At 38.2% G+C, this 24264-nt stretch overlaps 1 protein-coding gene across 1 annotated transcript; it reads left to right on the forward strand.

The window, feature by feature from the left end:
* Positions 1–21596: 21596 nt before the first annotated feature.
* On the forward strand, positions 21597–24045 carry LOC147386612 (uncharacterized). The gene is made up of 7 exons (XM_086424586.1): positions 21597–21800; positions 21975–22373; positions 22422–22572; positions 22669–22791; positions 22909–22998; positions 23110–23434; positions 23523–24045. The coding sequence occupies exons 1-7, from the start codon at positions 21597–21599 to the stop codon at positions 24043–24045; spliced, it is 1815 nt and encodes a 604-aa protein (XP_086280712.1).
* Positions 24046–24264: the final 219 nt, after the last annotated feature.

Raw genomic sequence — 24264 nt, forward strand, 5'->3', positions numbered from 1 at the left:
AGATGATCGACATCACACGTTGGAAGAAGAATCTGCGACCCTTAGAGCTAAAGTGACAGATCTCGAGGAAGATGCCCGAGGAAACCTAGCCGCCTTACAGGAACAGATTACGGAGCTCACTAAGAAAGTAGTGTAAGTTCCATGTTTTGTCAATCCCGAGACACATGTTGAGTGTCGGATCGATTTGCCATTGAAGACATATGAAGACTCCGTTAAAGCTGCTCAACCGTACATGCCTCGACAAAAAGCTTCCATGTGTGTGCACAAAGCCTAAGAGGTAATGAGACTACCTAATACCATTTTCCAACACTTAGATGATTGATAGGTCGACCCGTTGTAATTAGGAAAACTCTTTCCTCGACCCGTTCGCTCATCGGACCTTTTGGGAATCGAATATGGACATAGAGGGGACATTAAAGATTTGACCACCCTAAAACCATTTTCAGTCATTGGTGTTTTATAGGTGTCATTATATAGGTAAAATCTAGCACACCTTCGAACCGTTTCGACGTCGGACTTCCCGAAAGCTCGTTTTGACCAAAAATGATAAAAAGGGTATTTTGGTCATTTTATCCATTTTATCATGGCCCACCCCTTGGTGGAAATTTGGGGATATTCTAAATAGTGATATCTATCAGCTCTCCGAACGGTATACAAATCGGAGCTACCATTTGAAAGTTATGGTCAAAACACTCTGCGGGGGCATTTTGGTAATTTACTGATGTGCCTTACTTGTGGCTGACGGTGCCACCGACAGCAAGCGCTCAAACGGTCATATTTATGACCGTTGAGCCTCGAATTTGCTCTCTTCTCATATATAACAACTCCAACTCTTTCATTTGGGTTGGTTGAAGCTTGAGAGAAGTAAACCCTCCATTTCTACATACTTTTAACTCTCTCTCTAGCCATGGAAGGGCTCAAACTTCATTGAAAATCCTTTTGACCCTTAGCCCTTCCTTTGGATCAATCCTAGAGAAGATTGCCTCTCCTCTCTCCACATTTTGAGAGTCTTCTCTACTTTCATGAGAGTCTAACTTAGGTGAACCCTTCAACATTCCTAGACTTCTCATTTGATCCCTCTCCGCCCATCAAACGTCACCTTGCACACACATTGGTACATTCATGGAGTAAGGAGCAAAAAGGAGATGATGGTAGGAGTAATTACAAGTAGCCGACGAACTCGAAAGCTTGATTGGAAGATCCAACCGTCGAGACGTACTTGTAAGCTCAAGGACTCCAAGAACCCAAGATCTCCATTGACAAATCTTATGAAGTTGAGTGAGTCTTTGACTTTGTTTTTAATTTTAAAATATATGTATGTGGTTACTTGGTTCAGCCCTCAAAAACCAAGCTCTTGATTAGAATCGAGGATTCTGGACAAGAGTAGAGGTTTGTGAGTTTCCGAGGAACAAAACTCCAATTTCGAGAGAATGCGTTCTCTCGATCTTAAGGTTTTAGAATTTAACCTATGTATAAAAATTCTATGTAAAAGGTTTGAGGTGAACCATAAACCCCTTTGATAGTGAACACCAAGTTCCTAGGTAGGAATCTTGAGAGTGGATGTAGGCATGTTGCCGAACCACTATAAAATGCTTGTCTCGTGTTTGTGAAAATGCTTCTATTAGTTTATACTTAGATGAATGTATGCTATGAATGAATACTATGCTAAGTATGTCATACGATGAATGTTTATATTCTAAGAAAATTTCAATTGCATTACAAACTAGAGACTTGCCATAAGAATGGATGTAAGCACATTGTCGATCCATTAGATGAAGTATGTTTTGTGCATGTGTTTATAATTCCGCAATTTACACTTGAATGTTTTGAATGTCATGCGATGCCATAAAATGCCGAATAGGTAAATCGTATATGAATGTGTCATTGAATGACATGATTAAATGAATGATTAAATTTCAAGTGTATTTCATTAAATGCATCTTAGAGACATAAGTGCCAAATCGAGGCTAGGTGAATGACTTAGAACACATAGTCAAATTATCAATCTAAGTTAAAATTGGATAAATCGAAAGAAATTTTAATTATCCTATTCACCCCCCTCTAGGACTAGATATGGTACGAAGCACGTATTTTCAATTGGTATCAGAGCGGGTTACTCTTAATAGGCTTAACATCCTAGAGTTGATCCCAAGTCTTTGAACCATGTCTAAGTCTGTCAATGGTCATCCTCTAGACCTCCATCCATCCATCAGCTCCGTTATGCATATATGTAAATGAGGATGATGATCTTCATCAATTCCCTTGAGTTGTGATTTTTGATTCTTAGTAGAGGAAGGGTATGAGCCACCCAAACAATTAAAAATCGATATTGTCATGATATGTGAATACTAAATTCTATACACGTTGGCATTGCCCCAAGTGAACTCAAACATATTGTCACATATCGACCGGCTAAACAAGCTTGGCTTCCTTAGAAACCTACGTTGTCAAAACTTCAAACTTCGAATGTTTACAAATTGTTTTGAGAACATTAGGATGGAATAAAACAATTTTGTCTGAGAACTTTATGTAAAACTTAAAGACTGTTGTATTTCCATGTACTTCCTAAGATAACTTGTTCCGGAAGGAAGAATTTATATGAAAATTCTTAGGTCCCTTCCCAGGAGGTTTGGTCTTATTACGACCTCGAATATAATTCCGAGATGTGAACCATGAGTATTGAAGAACTCATTGGTTTGCTCACCATGGTTAAGTTCCATCTTGAAGTCCTCCCTAAAAGGGGTAGACGGTGGTCCTTGTTAGTACCTCGTTTTGTCAATCCCAAGTTAGTCATATGATTGTCGAGTTGCAATCATTGGTAAACCATGTTCAAGCCACATGGAGACACATCGTCACGAAACAACCTAGCGACAAATCATTCGTGTGTCAAACCCAATCAAAGACATGGACCATCATCGAAATCACTTATACATATAAGTGGAGCTTTAGAACATGCCAGTATTGTACATCACTTTGTGTTCAAAGCTCACCCCAGAATGGCTCGATTTCAAATGAAATTGAGGCTGTCGGCAGAAGTGGAGGATCCACCGTTAGCCACCGATAGCACAAACTGGAAGACAACTTGTCGGTAGCAGAAGCTTAACACTGTCGGTCCCACCGACAGAATGATCATCGGTTCCACCGATGAACAACTTATCGGTCCAACCGTCATCTACGATAGATCAGAATGGGTAAACTTTATCGGTGGCAGAAGCTCTAACTCGTCGGTTCCACCTACAGAATAGTCATCGGTTCCACCGATGAATAACTTGTCGGTCCCACCGCCATCCACCGTCAAAACTAATTGAGAAATCATTCTTCGGTGGCAGAAGCATAGTTCTGCCGGTTCCACCGTTATAATGCTCATCGGTCCAACGATGACCCTTGGAGGTTCCACCGACAGTGCTTCCGATAGTGTTCAACGGTAAGATTTTTGACCGTTATTTTTGGTCGGTGCCACCTACAAGAAGCCGTTGATTGAAATGCAATTTCTATAAATTAGAAGCACTTGGCTTCTTTGCTCTTGATCAACAACTCCTTAACAGAGCTATCCTCTAAATAGGTAAATTTCATGTCATCTCATTCCTTCTCCCATCCTTGAGGAAAATAGTGAGAGTGATCTAGATGTTGAGGTCATGACTTTGATGGGGACAAATTTTGTCCATATGAAGAGAGGTTCACATAGTTTCAGTAAAATGAGTTATTCTGATAATGGAAGGTGATCCATCGGTAGACCTCCATATATGTCAAAGGATGATACTGAATGCTATCACTATGGAGGTATTGGCTAATTTTTCACAGTTTCTTTCTCGAAGCCTAGAACAATCGATTTCCAAATATCTAGGTTCAACTGAACAACTGGCTACACAAACTATGTGGGTTGACTCAAATGAGTCAGAGGGTGTTGAACAAGCATCTTCAAAAGTTGAAGACTGTAACACATCAAGATCCATATGGCATCCACCACAGTCTCCATCCTTTTTCTGGATGAAGTTGAGGATGAACAGATATTGGTAAATCAATCTTGTCCTCAAGTAGCCTCTTTTTGTAATGAAGAAGTCGAGAAAGGCACCTGCAATTTCTCTAGATAAATTGGTCACAATTCAAGACCATTTACTCCAGAACCACCCTAATCTCTATTGGTATATCTTCAGTGGTAGAGTAAAAGTTGCATGGGTTAGGATAACTCCCTTACAGAAAGTTGGATCATCTGTAGAATAAGAAAAGTCATCCATATCCACGGGAGTGTGATATTCTTCACCTCCTAAAGTGAACAATTTTATGAGGGACTTATTCAAGTTTAAGATCACCAAAGAAAAATAGGTCCCCCACTTAATACTCACTAAGGAAGTTGAAATCTGAACTTTATAGGTAAATCCCTTCTCTTCCTAAAATCAATCCTCCATCCCAAAGAATGTGTTTTAAACTGAAAAGTTAAATCAATGGATAACCAGTACCACGTGATTCACACCCTTCTTAAGGTAAGATATTTCACAAAATGGTATTTGGATAGTGGTGACTCCAAACACAAGACCAGTGCCAAAGTTGATTCAGTCTCTTGGCAAATTTTAATGGGGTTCTGTCACCTTTGGTGATTGTTGTATCGGTAGGATTGTTGGGTGATATGGTCAATGGATTAGCAATGCCCAAGGTTGAAATTATTTTCTGTGTGGATGGTTTGACATATAACTTCCTCAGCACATCTCAAATGTGCGACAGAGAGAACAATCAGTGAGTTGCAACTGCCAGGTGTGTAAGATCTCAGATATTAATTGAAAACTGATCATGAGAGATCTCTGCACATCAGATGACTGTTATGTTATTGAAGACACCAGAAAAACCACCATCTGTGTGTGAGTAATGTGGCTCAAGTTGACGAGGTCCAGTTATGGTGTCAAATATTGACCATGTTCACTACAAGAACCTGTCTCGACATGTTTCAAAAATATTAGTTAGAGGTTGCCTATGTCAGGCAATAAAGTTAGATAAGTCTGTGGAGGAAGTATCATATTGGTAAACAAGTTTGTAGTACCCACAAAAAGATAAAAATTCTAGCTGTCTCAAATCCTCTAGCATTATTTTACATGGATCTTATGGATCCCATAAGATTTCAAATTCTAAGAGGTTAGAGATATTTTCTTGTAGTAGTTGATGATCACTTCAACTCTGTTGGGTTGCATTCTTAAAGGATAAATTGGATACATTTGATGGATTTGAGCACGTCGTTAAGCTACTGTAGACACCCCATTTTTGCATCCGCCTGATTAATCAACTCGTCAACCGATCGCAAGGATTCCCAATGATGGATGTGTATTCCGTTGCTTTATTGTTACCAGATTTGTTTCAGAAATCCAGATGAGGTATCTCAAATTGACAAAACCTTAGAAACCACGCTACGCTAGGAAAGTACGACCCCAGAAACATAGAAATCATCATCTTGTAGACCAAAAAGAAGCTTCACGATAAAAATCACTAAAAATTACCAAATTACCAAAATACCCCTAACCTCAAAACAACCTTAGAGCCTACGTTACGCTTAGGAAAACCATTCGAACACATAAAATGACAAATCGGAACCAAATAAATCATTTCACCAATTTTAACAGAATTTGACAAAATTACGAAAATGCCCCTCATAAAGTTCACAACCACATTCACACAAAAAATTTCATAAATAACAAAAACTAATATTTCCATTGAATTCCTTACGAAAAACTGATTCTAAAACATCCTAGAACATTAAAAACCGACTTAAAACGTGAAAAGTCCTCTCCGGGGGCAAAACGGTAATTTCATAATTTTCATGATAAAAAATTCCGAAATTAATAAATAAAATATTAAATTATTAAATTTAAACATTAATGAAATTAATTTAAAATTTTGAATCTAAAAAATCGATCAATCGGACTTTCGGGTAAAATTGTTGAGGGTTCGTGGGATATTTCTTTAAGGACCCCTCCATTTGGGGGTCCAAAGAATAAAGATATTTTAGAGGGGGGTTCTCCCAAAATTAAAAGTAAATCAAGCAAGACTGAAGTCAAGGTATTAAAGTCAATCAAGTGAGACTGAAGTCAAAATTAAAGTCAATTAAGCAAGACTGAAGTCAAAATATTAAAAGTCAATCAATTAAGACTAAAGTCAAAACATTAAAAGTCAATCAAATAAGACCAAAAGTCATAATAGAATTATAATTGATTAATAACTCTATCTAATAGAGTTCTAACTTAAAAATAATTCTACCTAAAACAATTCTAATTAAAACATAATTCTACCTAAAACAAGTCAAACTAAAACACAACTCTAATTAAAAGATCTCTAATTAAACACTAACTCTATCCAAATCAACCCCTAAAAACATCTATAAATAGAGGTGTTCACACCCTATTTTCGTATCAAATTATAAACCCTAAGAGAAGTAGGTCTAGAAGCTCCCCTAGCCCCCCATAAACCCTAGTTTTGGAGTCCCAACTCCTTAACTAACATCCCTCCTTCAATTTTAGTCTAGAAAACACCCAAAAGCCTTCTAAAAATACCCTCAAATCCACAACGAAATTGAAGAGTTCAGATTCAAAAACAAGGAGATACCTTGCCTCGGAGATCCGAAGTCAAATCCGGAAGCAGAACGAAGTAAGGGAGCACGGTACAAGGAGTTTTTTTGTCAGATCTGAGGGAACCAAGTCCTTGCCATCGGAAAGGTAAACCTTTTATTTTTATTTATTTTCTTATCTAGGTTTTAGCAATGTAATTTACTTGGGAATTTAGTAGAGACCGGCTTTGGCCGGGCGGGGTTGGTGCCTAACACCTTCCAACCCCGTAACTTGATCCCCGAATTCAGTTCTTTTTGGTTTTAGATTAGTTTTTATCCGTTTAGAGTCATTGATCGGTTCCTAGACCGTAATAACTAGGTGGCGACTCCCAAACCTCAAGGGTCAAAAGCGGATCCGTGCACCTCGCGGATCGAGGGCGCTTTCAGTGGCGACTCCGCTGGGGACATTGAGGATCAAACTTGAAAAATCCCGAGTATAGGAACGTTGCCAATGACCTAGTTTTTATTTTTTTTTTTTATTTTTTGATCCTATTTAGTTTTTAGTTAGTTTTTTATTATTCGTTTATTTATTTATTTAGTTTTTATATATTGGTGGGCTCAATCATTAATTTCGGTTCAACTTTGAATACGTTATTCTAGCGTATTTTTTTTTTTCATATAGTTCAATCGAGAGTCACGTGGGGTGATTTTAAATAATACCAAATTTTAACGAATACTTTGTTGAGAGTGGAATAACGATCATTGAGGATAGAATAATGAAATGAAAGAGATTTTGTTTTGGTTATTCTTTTTTTTGGGGTATGTCGATCCATTTTTGGCTAACGAAAGATTTTTTTTATTTTTTTTATTTTTCCCTTCAAGAAACATGGCGGATACGTTTTGATAACGTTTTTTTTTTAAAAAAAGAGAAATTTTTTTCGTTTTGATTAGTTGTTTTTTTTCGCTTATTACGTAGGTAGTCAATTCCTTTTTTTTAGTAGGCAAAACATGCTGTCCATTGACAGCATATTATTTAAAAAAAAAAAAAAAAAAAAAATTTTGAATTTCTGCCGGCAGAAACTTTTGTGGTGTGTGCTTAGTAAATCAACTAATGATTTCTGGGGTGCTGTTAATAGAAGATCCCTTCTACTTATCTATTTCCCATTCAACCCTTTTGAAACAGTTTTTTTTAAAAGAATCCATCTTCTTCTCCATTGGAAAAAGAAGAGGACAGCAGGACGTCTCCTTCATCCCTCTCTCCTCTCTCTCTTCTCTCTCTCTCTCGTTCGAGTTTTCGGCCATGGCGAACTCTGTTATTTCCTCCAGAAAGTAAAGGAGTTCTGCTACACCCAGGTCAACTACAAAGAGAAATAGGTCTTAAGCTGTTAAGGTCGGTTGGACTGTTGCTAGTTAGTTCAATCGTTCTAATGCACAATTTCGATGATCTTATGGCCATTTGGAGATAGAAGAAAGGGTTCATGGGCATCATCAGTTTTGAGTCTGATTACCTTGATTGACAGTGGGTACCTATTTCTTTCCAAGTAGATCAAATTGGCCTTAATATGGGGTTTTATTTTGATATTTGATTGTATGATAAAACATTGAGAATAGGACCTCTAGTATTGTAATCGTAATACCATAATTCTCAACGTATGATCCGGGGTACATGTCTACTAATGCAACGTATCTGTAGCATTGTACATGGTGACTGGTTTGAACATCGAAATAGATCGAATATTGGAGATTGCCTATGTGGTTACAGACGGAAATTTGACCAGATCAATGGAAGGTCCTGATGCGGTTATTCGTCAACCTAAGGAATGTTTAGTATGTTATGTGAGTAAAAAAAAAAACAGCAAAAGGCGTGCTGTTAAGTAACCGTAACAATGGTAAAAAAAAGAAAAGGGGAGGAGGTTCATGTGAGAGAACATGATATGGTTTGGATGTGTGAGTGTGCGTATGCTGCCAGCAACATAAAAGAGGAAAAAATGATTGTGTGGCAGCAACATTTAAAAAAAAAAATCTGAAGTTTGGGTGGTGTGAGTTGCATGTGCTGCTGGCAAAACATATAGTTGTGATTTGTATGTTGTGGGGGCAGCAAGAAGAAAAAAAACTGAATGGGCTAAATACTAATTGGCAGCGACATTTTTTTAATTTTAATTTCTTTTTTTTTTTACTTAATTTCTGTGTTGTGTGATGTGCTGCATGTGCGTTGGTAGTAATACAAATTTTTTTTTGTGGTGGCAAACATAAAAAATATGAGTCATGAATCATGCGTTGTGAGTTGTGACTTACGAGTTGTGAGTCGTTCATTATTGCTGCCAGCAACTTTTTAAAACAAAAAAGTAAGAAAAAAAACTGAGTTATGTGGGTTGGCAGCAACCAAACCAAAAGGAGTGAGGCTATATCATCACCAATTTAGCAATATTTCAGATCTAGCTAAAAGCCTTTAATCTCTCCCATGTGAAAGCAACACATATTTTATATAAAAAATTTTTAGAAATTTACTTGACAGATTCATTGTTGCATTTGGATATTTAAAAAAAAGGTGGTTTGCTTTTCTCACTAGCCTAGTAAGGTTCCTTTCTTACTAACGGTTATTGACCTCCCCACGTGGCAGCAATTTTATTTTTTTAAAAAGGGGGGAAAAATCGCTTTTCTTACTAAGGTAGTAAGATTTCAAATCTTGTTAAAGATTTTTATCTCACCACGTGACATTTAAGAGCATGATCCAATACCATATGCTTATGGCGGGTAAAATTCTAAGAATTTTTAAATTTAATGTTTATTTCGAATGTTGATCTTAGATTTCATCGCCACCAATTTTCAAAACCTTGGATCTAGGTTAAAAATTTTGAATTTTATTGTTGGATCCAAATTTTTTCCATCAAATCTAAAAAGGCTATGATATTGGATTACCAATGAGATGATCACGTTCATTTATTAACCCTTAGTAAATTTTGAAATCTCTTTGTGTGGGTCAAATTAAATTACTTTTCAATTTAAAAATAAAAAAAAAATAAAAAATTTGCGTAGATTGATCGATGATTAATTATTTTTGAGCTATCCTGGTTGATTAATCTTTTTTGTTTTGCCCTATCTTGACTGGTTGCCTGTCTGATATGCTATAATATTAATTGATGTGCGTGCATTGATCTTGATTGATGTTATGGATATTTATGTTTTATAATCATATTTTTTTTAATATCCATATTGTGATGTTCTGATCTGACCCATGGGCCCATTTGTTTGAAAAAGGCCCCGGGCACACCCCACGTTTTGCACACACCACATGCACGTTTACTGTTTTGAGCACTTACACGTCCCATTTAGCCAACGTGGCACTAGTGCGTGGCCCGGTCTCTTTGGAGATGCGACGTCATTCATGAAACCCACAACTCCAGTCACGTACCTTAGGGTATATCAAACTGGGGGCATCAATACCATCTGATCAGGTGATTCTGAGAAGTATGTTGATGCACCCAGGCTGGAGCGACCTGAGCCTTTGACCTATTGTAAGCCACACAGTCACATGTCCCGATTGCCAACGTAGTACTAGTACGTGGTCGGTCCCCTCGTGGGATGCCAAACCATTTATGAAAGCTACAACTCTTGACTCGTACCCGTAGGTATAAAAGGTAATCTAAGTATATCAATTGCACTTCTTGGTCAAAACCGGTGCCTAAGCAAGATCTTGCCCCGCTGTACCCTACTGTACGAGGGGGATAGACTACGTATATTCTAGACGAGAGGTATTTAAGTGGGCCCTTGCTCAGCATTGTGCGCCACCTCTCAACTGGAGATCAAACTGGCTGTTTTTGGCTTCAGAGAAGTGAATTGAGGTTTTAGATTGTCACCTACACGGTATATCAAACCAAGTCACCACGTATCGAAAGGTATATAGGTGTGCTTGGGCAAGGGTGGCTAGATGAAAATGCATTGCACGTAGTAAGCTTAGAGTCTAGAAACCTTCCCAATAGGTCACGACTTGAACTTATCGTGGGTGTTCCCGGGTTGTTTATTGAATGGAGTCCGTTGATTGATGAATGTATGTAAGTGATGTGAATGATGAGATCCGAGTGCATAATTGATCTCAAGGATAAAAATGTTGCTTTTGAAAAGTAAAATTGGTGCACCGATCCAATAAAAAAATCCATTCTTTTACAATAATGACCCAGTCCATCCCGATCCAACAATCATGATGGACCAGGCCATTTAAATCAAAATGGGAATCGAATTTTCAAAGAAGAAAAAGAAAGTATTTTCTAGGAAAAAATATTTTCCAAAAGAAGTGTTTTCTAGAAAAAGTGTTATTCTCTAGAAAAAATGTTTTCTAAGGAAAAAATATTTTCTAGAAAATGTTTTCCATAAGAACAAGATTTTCCAAGAGAAAATGTTTTCAAATAAAAACTATTTTTCAAATAAAAAATATTTTTCAGAAGAAAATATTTTCCAAAAGAAAAGAAAATGAAGGAAAAATGATTTACAAAAGATATATATTTGCATGAAAAATTATTGAAATATGTTTGAAGTTGTTTTCAATGAAAACATTATTTGTCAATATTTTTAAGAGTGCAGTAAAATTATTTTTCTTCTGAATAATCATTAAATGGATGAACTTTTTAATGGATTGGTGCACAAAATTCAATAAAATCTCAGGGTTCATTTAAAATGTTATCAAGGGGGTGACACTGAAATTGGTTAAATTTATCTTCAAAGAGGTTTAAGGGTTATCATTGTATCTAAGCTCAATCGTCCATCGTCTAGGTAGGGTTGTAAATCCGATCAGTTAGAGTAAACGTCAATATCAAGTCAACAGTCAGAAATAACCTCAAAATTTATTAACATCATCCACTTGTTCTTTGAAAATCATAGTGCTTCAATCCTACCGGTTGTAAGTAATGTCTCAGTTCTCATCAAGCCCGTTTTGGGTAGTCTTGAGTTTTCATGAGTCATTTGGGTTAACTCGAGTCTTTTTTTCCTAGCAAGGTCATGTCCTCCTTAGATTGAGTCTACTCTTTCTATTGAGTCAAGTTAGTTCATCGAGTCTATAGAGGTGTCTGTTGCCCCATCTGAATTGATCGTACAAAAGAAATTTTTGAATATCTCGAACGCATTAACGAATTAACTACTAATCTGGCTTCAAGGATAGATTTTTCTCCTGAACAAGAAGATAAGAGTTGGGCTCAAGAAAGCAAAGGTTATTGACCTCGGAACAGAAATAAATTCCTAAAGAGATTCAAATAGAAACCATCTTATCTCCAGAAGAACACAAGGGGATAATGAATTTTCTTAGAAATTTCGAAGACTTGTTCACGTGGGCCTATGAGGATATGTTAGGTGCAAGTTTGGGTGTTGTCTAACACGGATTATATATTGACTCGTCTATATCGATGGAATCAAAGAAGATGTTATAAAATACATTACCACTATCCTTACTACATCTTGAGTTGCAAATCACATATTATCAATCGATATGGGGATACCTTTTGAACTGATCTCTGATAATGGGTCGTACTTCAAAGCTTAAATCATTACTCTGTGTTCAAAGTTGAAGATCCGGAATCACAAATCATCTTCCTACCGTCCTCAGATCAATGGAACGGTTGAAGCAGTTAGTAAGAGTATCAAGACTATCATCAGGAAAATGAGTCAATAACATCGAGATTGGTCAGAAAAATTATCATTCACGCTGTGGACATATCGAACCCTAATTCGATCCTCTATTGGAGCTACTCCCTACTCTTTAGTGTATGGCATAGAAGCAGTCTTGCCAGTTGAAATGAAAATTCCGTCTCTCAGGGTCTTATTGGAAAATCATTTGTTAGAAACAGATTGGGTTCGTCAGCAGTATGAAAATTAAACTTGATCGAAGAAAACGAGTTAAAGCCCTATACCATGTGCAAGCTTATCTAAGAAGAGTCACCTGTGCATTTGACAAGAAGGTCAAAGCTCATCAGACTTCAAGAAAATTGAACACTCCTCATCGACTATAGGAGAAAGTCTAAAATGGAGAAATTCATTCATTAAGGAAATACTGTCTGGAAAAGTCGTCAGACTTCAAGATCATGATGGAGTTGAACTACCAGAACCAACCAACCTTGACCAGATCAAGCGGTACTACATTTAGGGAGGCCATATTTGGCCGAATCAATCCTCATATTACCCAGTTACCCTGTTCAACATATCCTTTCTCAACCCTTGTAGCCTTTTAAAAAAAAAATGAATGATGCCTTTTTTCTTTCTCAGCCCGATCACCTAACCTAGGGGAGGGAAATTTCGAACTACGTTTTTTCTGATCCCAAAATTCTGGGGTACGTAGGCAACCTGAGAAGTTACTTCAGGCCCGACACATCAATAATAAAAAAAAAAATCTATTTCTCCACATAATAAGAAATGAAAAAACTCAAAAGAAAAAGAAATTCAAAATGGGGAAGAAAATTCAAGAAAAAAGAAAAATAATTTAAAAGGAAATGCCACACAAGGGGCATTTGGGTTTTTGAGCCTCAAAATCCCTTTCTTTTTTATACTCAGTCCTAAGCCTACCTATAAAAGTCCTCCTAAGTACTGTGTGAGAAGTCAAGGAAGATAGCAAAGCATGATCAGACAGTAAATCTAGAAGTTCAGAGAAGAAAAAGATAAAAAAAATGATGCTTGCTAAGTTGAAAACCCGAAAAGGGCGACTTAGGCAAAATTAAGGCAAGCTCGCAAGGTTAAAATCTGAAAGAACAACTTTGGCAACAATCAAAGCCAAGAAAAAAAAAAGAAAAAGCTCGCTAGATCGAAAACCTAAAAAGGCGATTTAGGCAAAAGTTAGAGCAAGCTCGCTAGATTGAAAACCTGAAAAGGCGATCTAGGCAAAAGTTAGAGCAACAAAGAAAAACAGAAGAAAATCCCAAGCTGAGAGCGGTCTTAGCTAAAACATCAGAAGTCCGAATAATCAAGTTCAATACTTAGCTTAAACCCAGCATAGACTCAGAAGCCACAAGTATCTTGTCCACGATCGATCTGAAAATGTTTACTTCCCCAAGTGAACCAAGGGGGATAAGGGTGAATTCTATGATGAAACTCGAAAGGAATAATTTTGTACTCTTGAGCCTGACTCAAAACCTCCAATAAAATTAATCAAAATTAAAAGATGAGTCTTTATTGCGCTTGTGGTAATCAATTATTTCAAACCTTCATACAAGGGGCATTTTCTTTCTTTTTTAATGTAACTTTTCCCCCTTATACTAGGGGCATTTTTTTGCACGATGTGTTCAATTATTTTCAAGGCCATGTTCATTGTCAAACTAGAGGTGGTTTATTTTTGAGCAATGTTAATCCTAAAAGATAATGAGAACCCCAAATTTAGGTTACCCTCTTGATAACAGTTTTTTGAAAAACTTTTGAGGTTCAAAAGAAATAAAAACTCAGGTTTTAAATTCATAAAACTTTTTGATAAATCCTTGAGGTTCAAACAAAAGCATTTTGGATCTCACATAGGAGATATAACATTCTTTCGTTCTCCAGATTCTTTTCCAGATTCAATCATTCTTGGAATCAATCATTTCTCTTCCAGATTCATTATCTTCCAGATTTATTCGTTCTTCGGTTCGTTTAAATCAATTTTCTCAAAATTCATTCATTCCTCTGCCAGTTTTGCTCAGTTTCCGCCAAGGGTTATCTTGGATTTTGCTCAATTGCCGCCAAGGGTTATCTTGGATTTTGCTCAGTCTCCGCCAAGGGTTATCTTGGATTTTGCTCAGTCTCCACCAAGGGTTATCTTGGATTTTGCTCAGTCGCCGCCAAGGGTTATCTTGGATTTTGCTCAGTCTCCGCCAAGGGTTATCTTGGATTTTGCTCAGTCTCCGCCAAGGGTTATCTTGATTTTGCTCAATCTCCGCCAAGGGTTATCTTGGATTTTGCTCAGTTGCCGCCAAGGGTTATCTTGGATTTTGCTCAGTCTCCGCCAAGGGTTATCTTGGATTTTGCTCAGTCTCCGCCAAGGGTTATCTTGGATTTTGCTCAGTCGCCGCCAAGGGTTATCTTGGATTTTGCTCAGTTGCCGCCAAGGGTTATCTTGGATTTTGCTCAGTTGCCGCCAAGGGTTATCTTGGATTTTGCTCAGTCTCCGCCAAGGGTTATCTTGGATTTTGCTCAGTCTCCGCCAAGGGTTATCTTGGATTTTGCTCAGTCTCCGCCAGGGGTTATCTTGGATTTTGCTCAGTCTCCGCCAAGGGTTATCTTGGATTTTGCTCAGTTGCCGCCAAGGGTTATCTTGGATTTTGCTCAGTCTCCGCCAAGTTATCTTGGATTTTGCTCAGTCTCCGCCAGGGGTTATCTTGGATTTTGCTCAGTCTCCGCCAAGGGTTATCTTGGATTTTGCTCAGTCTCCGCCAAGGGTTATCTTGGATTTTGCTCAGTCTCCGCCAGGGGTTATCTCAGAACTATGCTCAGATACCGCCAAGGGTTATCTTGGAACTATGCTCAGATACCGCCGAGGGTTTTCTCGGAATTATGCTCAGATACCGCCGAGGGTTTTCTCGGAATTATGCTCAGATACCGCCGAGGGTTTTTCTCGGAACTATGCTCAGATACCGCCGAGGGTTTTCTCGGAATTATGCTCAGATACCGCCGAGGGTTTTCTCGGAACTATGCTCAGATACCGCCGAGGGTTTTCTCGGAATTATGCTCAGATACCGCCGAGGGTTTTTCTCGGAACTATGCTCAGATACCGCCGAGGGTTTTCTCGGAACTATGCTCAGGAACTATGTTCAGATTATATTCAAATTATGCTCAGTTTATATTCAAATTATGCTCAGTTTATACTCAGATTATGCTAAATTTATGCTCAGGTTTTACTCAGTTTCACACAGTGCACACACTTGCACATTTGCACTTTTTAGTCAGGGAGAATTCTCTAAAATTCAAGGATCTGACACCGTCAGTGAGAGTTTGCGCTCAAGGACCTGACAACCTTTTAATTCGGGGAGAGCTTTACCCTCAAGGATCCGAACACCTTGACGAATTGCTAAATCAGGCTGCAAAATGAACTGTCACTAGCTTTGGCATTCGGATATCGCACTATCTACCAAAATAGATTTGCTATCCAGTTTGCTTCAACCCTCTGCCAAAGAGGGGCATCTGTAGACACCCCATTTTTGCATCCGCCTGATTAATCAACTCGTCAACCCGATCGCAAGGATTCCCAATGATGGATGTGTATTCCGTTGCTTTATTTTGTTACCAGATTTGTTTCAGAAATCCAGATGAGGTATCTCAAATTGACAAAACCTTAGAAACCACGCTACGCTAGGAAAGTACGACCCCAGAAACATAGAAATCATCATCTTGTAGACCAAAAAGAAGCTTCACGATAAAAATCACTAAAAATTACCAAATTACCAAAATACCCCTAACCTCAAAACAACCTTAGAGCCTACGTTACGCTTAGGAAAACCCATTCGAACACATAAAATGACAAATCGGAACCAAATAAATCATTTCACCAATTTTAACAGAATTTGACAAAATTACGAAAATGCCCCTCATAAAGTTCACAACCATTTCACACAAAAAATTTCATAAATAACAAAAACTAATATTTCCATTGAATTCCTTACGAAAAACTGATTCTAAAACATCCTAGAACATTAAAAACCGACTTAAAACGTGAAAAGTCCTCTCCGGGGGCAAAACGGTAATTTCATAATTTTCATGATAAAAAATTCTGAAATTAATAAATAAAATATTAAATTATTAAATTTAAACATTAATGAAATTAATTTAAAATTTTGAATCTAAAAAATCGATCAATCGGACTTTCGGGTAAAATTGTTGAGGGTTCGTGGGATATTTCTTTAAGGACCCCTCCATTTGGGGGTCCAAAGAATTAAAGATATTTTAGAGGGGGGTTCTCCCAAAATTAAAAGTAAATCAAGCAAGACTGAAGTCAAGGTATTAAAGTCAATCAAGTGAGACTGAAGTCAAAATTAAAGTCAATTAAGCAAGACTGAAGTCAATATTAAAAGTCAATCAATTAAGACTAAAGTCAAAACATTAAAAGTCAATCAAATAAGACCAAAAGTCATAATAGAATTATAATTGATTAATAACTCTATCTAATAGAGTTCTAACTTAAAAATAATTCTACCTAAAACAATTCTAATTAAAACATAATTCTACCTAAAACAAGTCAAACTAAAACACAACTCTAATTAAAAGATCTCTAATTAAACACTAACTCTATCCAAATCAACCCCTAAAAACATCTATAAATAGAGGTGTTCACACCCTATTTTCGTATCAAATTAATAAACCCTAAGAGAAGTAGGTCTAGAAGCTCCCCTAGCCCCCCATAAACCCTAGTTTTGGAGTCCCAACTCCTTAACTAACATCCCTCCTTCAATTTTAGTCTAGAAAACACCCAAAAGCCTTCTAAAAACACCCTCAAATCCACAACGAAATTGAAGAGTTCAGATTCAAAAACAAGGAGATACCTTACCTCGGAGATCCGAAGTCAAATCCGGAAGCAGAACGAAGTAAGGGAGCACGGTACAAGGAGTTCTTTTTGTCAGATCTGAGGGAACCAATTCCTTGCCATCGGAAAGGTAAACCTTTTATTTTTATTTATTTTCTTATCTAGGTTTTAGCAATGTAATTTACTTGGGAATTTAGTAGAGACCGGCTTTGGCCGGGCGGGGTTGGTGCCTAACACCTTCCAACCCCGTAACTTGATCCCCGAATTCAGTCTTTTTGGTTTTAGATTAGTTTTTATCCGTTTAGAGTCATTGATCGGTTCCTAGACCGTAATAACTAGGTGGCGACTCCCAAACCTCAAGGGTCAAAAGCGGATCCGTGCACCCCGCGGATCGAGGGTGCTTTCAGCTACTTCAAACAGAAATAGAATCCGTTGTTGGACGGATCTGAAGTGATCATGGTAGAGAGTTTGAATAGTCAGCCCACTTAACTCTGTGATAATTACATGTTCTGACAAAAAATTCTCATCTCTATAGGTCCCTTAGCATTATGGTGTTGCTGAGAGGATCAACTCTGTTCTGCATGAAATGGCTCGTTATGCTTCATAGTAAGATTTTTGAGTCAAGGTTGTAAACACTGCCTGATACCTTATCCCTTTGAATATCTTAAAGCAGGGTTGATCAACAACCGAAAAACTATGGAATAATTTTCCTTCCAGTGTCAAGTTTTTCAAGGTCTTTAACAATAAATGTTATACTCTTTAGAGACCATGAAAACCTGAGAAATGACAAGACTATATGTTGATATATTCTTAGTGGTCTTTATTGAATCTCCAATCAGAGAACTTACTCCATTCAATAGTCAATAGATGTTGTGGTTGATGATCAACCAATGAAGGACATATGTTCTACTGATTCGACGATAAATGATGAGAAGATATTTCCGATCTCTTCCCTGTCGTCATCCTCATCTCTCGTGCCAAAATCTCATAGTTATTGGAGACATTCACTCTTGAGTCCAAAAAAAAAAAACTCACAAGTTGATCCAAATTGATAAATTTAAGTGAGTAGTGTGTGTTATTCTTCCAAACTTATGTTCTATTGTTCGAACGAGTTCTTTTAAGAAAATTTGGGATCATAGACCCATATTTGTTCTAAAATAGACTCATTCAATGATGGAAAAGATTTTTTTTCTCCTTAACATTAAACTTGGTTTGAGTTCGAGACTCTCGAGTATGTGTACTTTTATTGGTATATCTGAGGTTCAAACTTCATTTTCATGAATTTCTTCTTTTTAGAAATTTTCACATTGTTGGAGTTAGTGTGGCCACATTATCCAGAAATCCATCTTATTTCAAGAACATGTTGTTGTTTATTGGTAATTTGGATACATGTATCCTCATATTGTTCTTAAAATAGACTATTTAAGGATGATGGAGCCTCATTGCTTCCCGTCAACCATTGCCCTAGTGAACATACATATGATGGATAATTTTTGACTCTCAATTTTTACATCAACCTTGTAAATCTTGAGTGAAAACCACTTTCGTGTGTCTATTAGTATATTTGAGGATTTCAAGCCTCCTTGTTTCGCATCAAACACTGATTGGATGCTTGTGTGCACCACGGAACTCCGTTGGTCCACCAAATTTGAGCCAAAACTGGCAAATATATTTGTTTCTACTCTTGGGCTCCCAAACTTAATTCTCTTACATATATTCCTCATATTTTAATTATTTGGTGAGCATAATAATCAAATGTGGTCACATGGCACAATTCATGCATTTAATTGCCTCGTGTGAGTATTCAAATTGGTAATTCTTTAAATCTGCTCACACGTTTATTATGCTACAACTCCTATACTTTTATTTGCATACTTTATTATCTTTCTAGCATACTATGCCAATATTTCAATAGTTAAATCATTTTGGCATTTATTTTCCATACAGTTGTCCCTTAATAGTAACATCATTTACAACTGTCACGTGTGCATTCGATTGCTCATTTGCATATCTTCTATTATTTTGCACATGTTGGCATGTTACGACCATGAGTCATTGAGTCATATTTTTATGTGTCGTTTATCATGCCATGCCAATGCTTAATATTAAAACATTTTATTATATTTTGTGTGCATTTGATCGATTATTGGCATATCATTTAAATTATGCACGCTTATATGCATGGTCTGACACTGCTTTATTTAGTTATATTTTCTTTGTGCCAATCAACATGCCATGCCTATGCCTCATAGTTATATTTTTTTGACATGTCCTTGTTTGCTTTCATCATGCATTTCGCTCTGATAGTGATACTAATTGCGTGCATGTGTACTATTCCCCTGTGTTTATTGGTATATATTCTGTATCGACATTGGGTTGATTACGCCCTTTGTCAAATACTGACAAAAAGGGGGAGAATGTACTTTCCACCCGTGTGTCCTATCTTAGTTGAATTTTATAGGTAAAGCATTCAGGGGGAGCAGTACCAAAGGGGGAGCAAAATAGTTAGAATCTTAGGTTTTTAATTTAAACACTTTTGTAAGATTCTAATCGGATGTAAGTTGTGTTGGTCATTCCGGGAATGTGTTCCCAGCCTTTTTGGTCTAGTTAGGATTTTGTCTCGTAATTGACAAAGGGGGAGATTGTAAGTTCCATGTTTTGTCAATCCCGAGACACATGTTGAGTGTCGGATCGATTTGCCATTGAAGACATATGAACACTACGTTAAAGCTGCTCAACCGTACATGCCTCGACAAAAAGCTTCCATGTGTGTGCACAAAGCCTAAGAGGTAATGAGACTACCTAATACCATTTTCCAACACTTAGATGATTGATAGGTCGACCCGTTGTAATTAGGAAAACTCTTTCCTCGACCCGTTCGCTCATCGGACCTTTTGGGAATCGAATATGGACATAGAGGGGACATTAAAGATTTGACCACCCTAAAACCATTTTCAGTCATTGGTGTTTTATAGGTGTCATTATATAGGTAAAATCTAGCACACCTTCGAACCGTTTCGACGTCGGACTTCCCGAAAGCTCGTTTTGACCAAAAATGATAAAAAGGGTATTTTGGTCATTTTATCCATTTTATCATGGCCCACCCCTTGGTGGAAATTTGGGGATATTCTAAATAGTGATATCTATCAGCTCTCCGAACGGTATACAAATCGGAGCTACCATTTGAAAGTTATGGTCAAAACACTCTGCGGGGGCATTTTGGTAATTTACTGATGTGCCTTACTTGTGGCTGACGGTGCCACCGACAGTCCTGACGGTGCCACCGACAGCAAGCGCTCAAACGGTCATATTTATGACCGTTGAGCCTCGAATTTGCTCTCTTCTCATATATAACAACTCCAACTCTTTCATTTGGGTTGGTTGAAGCTTGAGAGAAGTAAACCCTCCATTTCTACATACTTTTAACTCTCTCTCTAGCCATGGAAGGGCTCAAACTTCATTGAAAATCCTTTTGACCCTTAGCCCTTCCTTTGGATCAATCCTAGAGAAGATTGCCTCTCCTCTCTCCACATTTTTGAGAGTCTTCTCTACTTTCATGAGAGTCTAACTTAGGTGAACCCTTCAACATTCCTAGACTTCTCATTTGATCCCTCTCCGCCCATCAAACGTCACCTTGCACACACATTGGTACATTCATGGAGTAAGGAGCAAAAAGGAGATGATGGTAGGAGTAATTACAAGTAGCCGACGAACTCGAAAGCTTGATTGGAAGATCCAACCGTCGAGACGTACTTGTAAGCTCAAGGACTCCAAGAACTCAAGATCTCCATTGACAAATCTTATGAAGTTGAGTGAGTCTTTGACTTTGTTTTTAATTTTCAAAATATATGTATGTGGTTACTTGGTTCAGCCCTCAAAAATCAAGCTCTTGATTAGAATCGAGGATTCTGGACAAGAGTAGAGGTTTGTGAGTTTCCGAGGAACAAAACTCACAATTTCGAGAGAATGCGTTCTCTCGATCTTAAGGTTTTAGAATTTAACCTATGTATAAAAATTCTATGTAAAAGGTTTGAGGTGAACCATAAACCCCTTTGATAGTGAACACCAAGTTCCTAGGTAGGAATCTTGAGAGTGGATGTAGGCATGTTGCCGAACCACTATAAAATGCTTGTCTCGTGTTTGTGAATGCTTCTATTAGTTTATACTTAGATGAATGTATGCTATGAATGAATACTATGCTAAGTATGTCATACGATGAATGTTTATATTCTAAGAAATTTTCAATTGCATTACAAACTAGAGACTTGCCATAAGAATGGATGTAAGCACATTGTCGATCCATTAGATGAAGTATGTTTTGTGCATGTGTTTATAATTCCGCAATTTACACTTGAATGTTTTGAATGTCATGCGATGCCATAAAATGCCGAATAGGTAAATCGTATATGAATGTGTCATTGAATGACATGATTAAATGAATGATTAAATTTCAAGTGTATTTCATTAAATGCATCTTAGAGACATAAGTGCCAAATCGAGGCTAGGTGAATGACTTAGAACACATAGTCAAATTATCAATCTAAGTTAAAATTGGATAAATCGAAAGAAATTTTAATTATCCTATTCACCCCCCCTCTAGGACTAGATATGGTACGAAACACGTATTTTCAAGTAGTTCTCCTGGTCTGCGTCGTCTGTAACGAACGGCCTACCAGTAGTGATGCTTCTCCCTTGCGCTTGCGAGTACCCAAGCCACACACCTTCGATGGTGTTCGCGATGCGAAAGAGCTCGAGAATTTCTTGTTCAACATGGAACAGTATTTCCGTGCAGCTCGTCCGGATTTAGAAGAGGTAAAAATAACAACTGCTTCTATGTATCTTGCAGGTGACGCCAAGCTATGGTGGCGAACAAAGTACACCAAGATGGAAAGTGGCCAATGCTCCATCGATACATGGGAGGACCTCAAGAAAGAATTAAAGCACTAGTTCTTACTAGAGAACGTGGAGTTTATTACCCGCAAAAAGTTGAGACAACTCCAACATACAGATATAGTTCACGAGTACGTCAAGCAATTTTCCGCCTTGATGCTTCATATCCATGACATGTCAGAGAAAGACAAATTTTTCTCGTTCCAAGAAAGACTCAAGCCTTGGGTTCAGATAGAACTCCAACGACAACGTGTGGAAGATCTCACGTCTGCAATTGCAACAGCCGAGCGGTTGACTGATTATACTCCCGCGAGAGGGAGCCAACAGTATGTACATCCTCAGTCGAAGGGTTACTACCAACAACCTGAGTACACAAAGAAGTCTTCAAATGGCAAGAATGGAGGGCATAGAAAGAGTTCTAGTCCGGGATCCTTACGGAACTCCTCTCCTTCACAGAGTAGAAGTACCTCACCAATCAAGCGTCGTCACAAGCATGTATGCGTTTAGTGTGGTGGGCTTCACAAGACATTTAAGTGCCCACAGCGAGCCAAACTGAATGCACTTTTAGCTTCCCAGAGTGACCCTAGTCACGAGAGTTCAAGTGAGAAAGATGAGGATGAATCTTCTCACATGGGAGCTATGCATCTGTTGAATCCAATAAAACAGACCTCTAAGACTCAGAAGATCCGTCAACGTAAGGGTCTCATGTATGTTGATGTTGAGATTGGTGGTAAGACCACCCAAGCAATGGTTGATACAGGAGCTATACATAGTTTCATTGCCCCTGCAGAGGCGAAGCGCCTCAATATCCAGCTCAAAAAGAATTCAAGCCGTATGAAAGCTGTTAACTCCGAGGCCACTCCTATACAAGGGTCGCCCAAGTTCGTGGCCGTCAAGATAGGTCCATGGAAGGGTTAGCTAGATCTTCTCGCAGTTCCACTCGATGAGTTCCGAGTCATCATTGGGATGGACTTTTTACGATAGAACAGGGCCGTACCAATGCCATTCTCCAACACTTTGGGCATACTAGGTGAATGTCCAAGCTTCATCCCCCTCTCTAGAGGTAAAGAGGAGGGAAAGATGATTTCAGCTCTACAGTTAAAGAAAGGGTTGAAGAAAGGTAAGCAAACGTTTCTTGCTACCTTACGAGTTAAACCTGATGATCAGGACCATAGTTCAACTCCCCCATTGGTCAAGTAGGTCTTAACAGAATTTGATGATGTGATGCCAGAAGAACTTTCAAAGGTCCTACCGCCACGTAGGCCGATTGAGCATCAGATCAAACTAGTACCTGGTGCCAAGCCTCCTACAAAGGGACCATACAGGATGAGTCCTCCGGAACTAGCTGAGCTATGCAAGCAACTTGATGAACTTCTAGAGTCTGGATTTATTAGACTTTCTAAGGCACCTTATGGGACGCCCGTTTTGTTCCAGAAGAAACATGATAGGTCATTACGACTTTGTGTAGACTACCGAACGCTGAACAAGGTTACCGTCAAGAATAAGTATCCGATTCCACTGATTGTAGATTTGTTTGTTCAACTTGGGGCAGCCAAGTATTTTTTTCAAGTTGGATTTGAGATTAGGGTACAATCAAGTACAGGTTGCAGATGGAGATGAGCCGAAAACTACCTGTTCTACCAGGTATGGTGTTTATGAGTTCTTAGTCATGCCATTCGGCCTTACTAACGCACCTGTGACATTCTACACCTTGATGAACGACCTCTTTAGACAATACCTCGACAAGTTTGTTGTGGTATATCTTGATGATATCGTAGTATACAGTTCTACCCTTGAAGAGCACGTTCAACATTTATGCAAGGTGATCCAAGTGCTTCGCGACAATCAGTTGTATATTAAGCTAGAGAAGTGTTCATTCGCTCAAGAGTATATTATGTTTCTTGGCCACATTGTGGGTAATGGACAGATTTGGATGGACATGGAGAAAGTGCGAGTTATTGATGAATGGAAAACCCCTTCTACTGTCACAGAACTCAGGTCATTCTTCGGTCTTATGAACTATTATCGACGTTTCATCCAAGGGTATTCCAAACGGGCCGCACCTTTCACAAACCTGTTGAAGAAAGATCACATTTGTTCATGGTCGGACAAGTGTCATGAGGCGTTTAAGACCTCAAGCTTGCTGTTATGCAAGACCCAGTCTTAGCTCTACCCGACATCACCAAGCCGTTTGAAGTTTAGACAGATGCATCTGACTTTGCTATTGGAGGAGTGTTGTTACAAGATGGGCATCTGCTTGCTTATGAAAATCGAAAGCTCAATGATGCTGAGAGACGTTATACCGCACAGGAGAAAGAGTTGTTAGCCGTCGTCCACTGTTTAAGAGTTTGGAGACATTATTTGTTGGGATCACAAGTTCATGTGA

Source organism: Akebia trifoliata, chromosome 14 (assembly GCF_017979445.1).
Source record: "Akebia trifoliata isolate Shusen 1 chromosome 14, ASM1797944v1, whole genome shotgun sequence".
NCBI lineage: Eukaryota > Viridiplantae > Streptophyta > Magnoliopsida > Ranunculales > Lardizabalaceae > Akebia > Akebia trifoliata.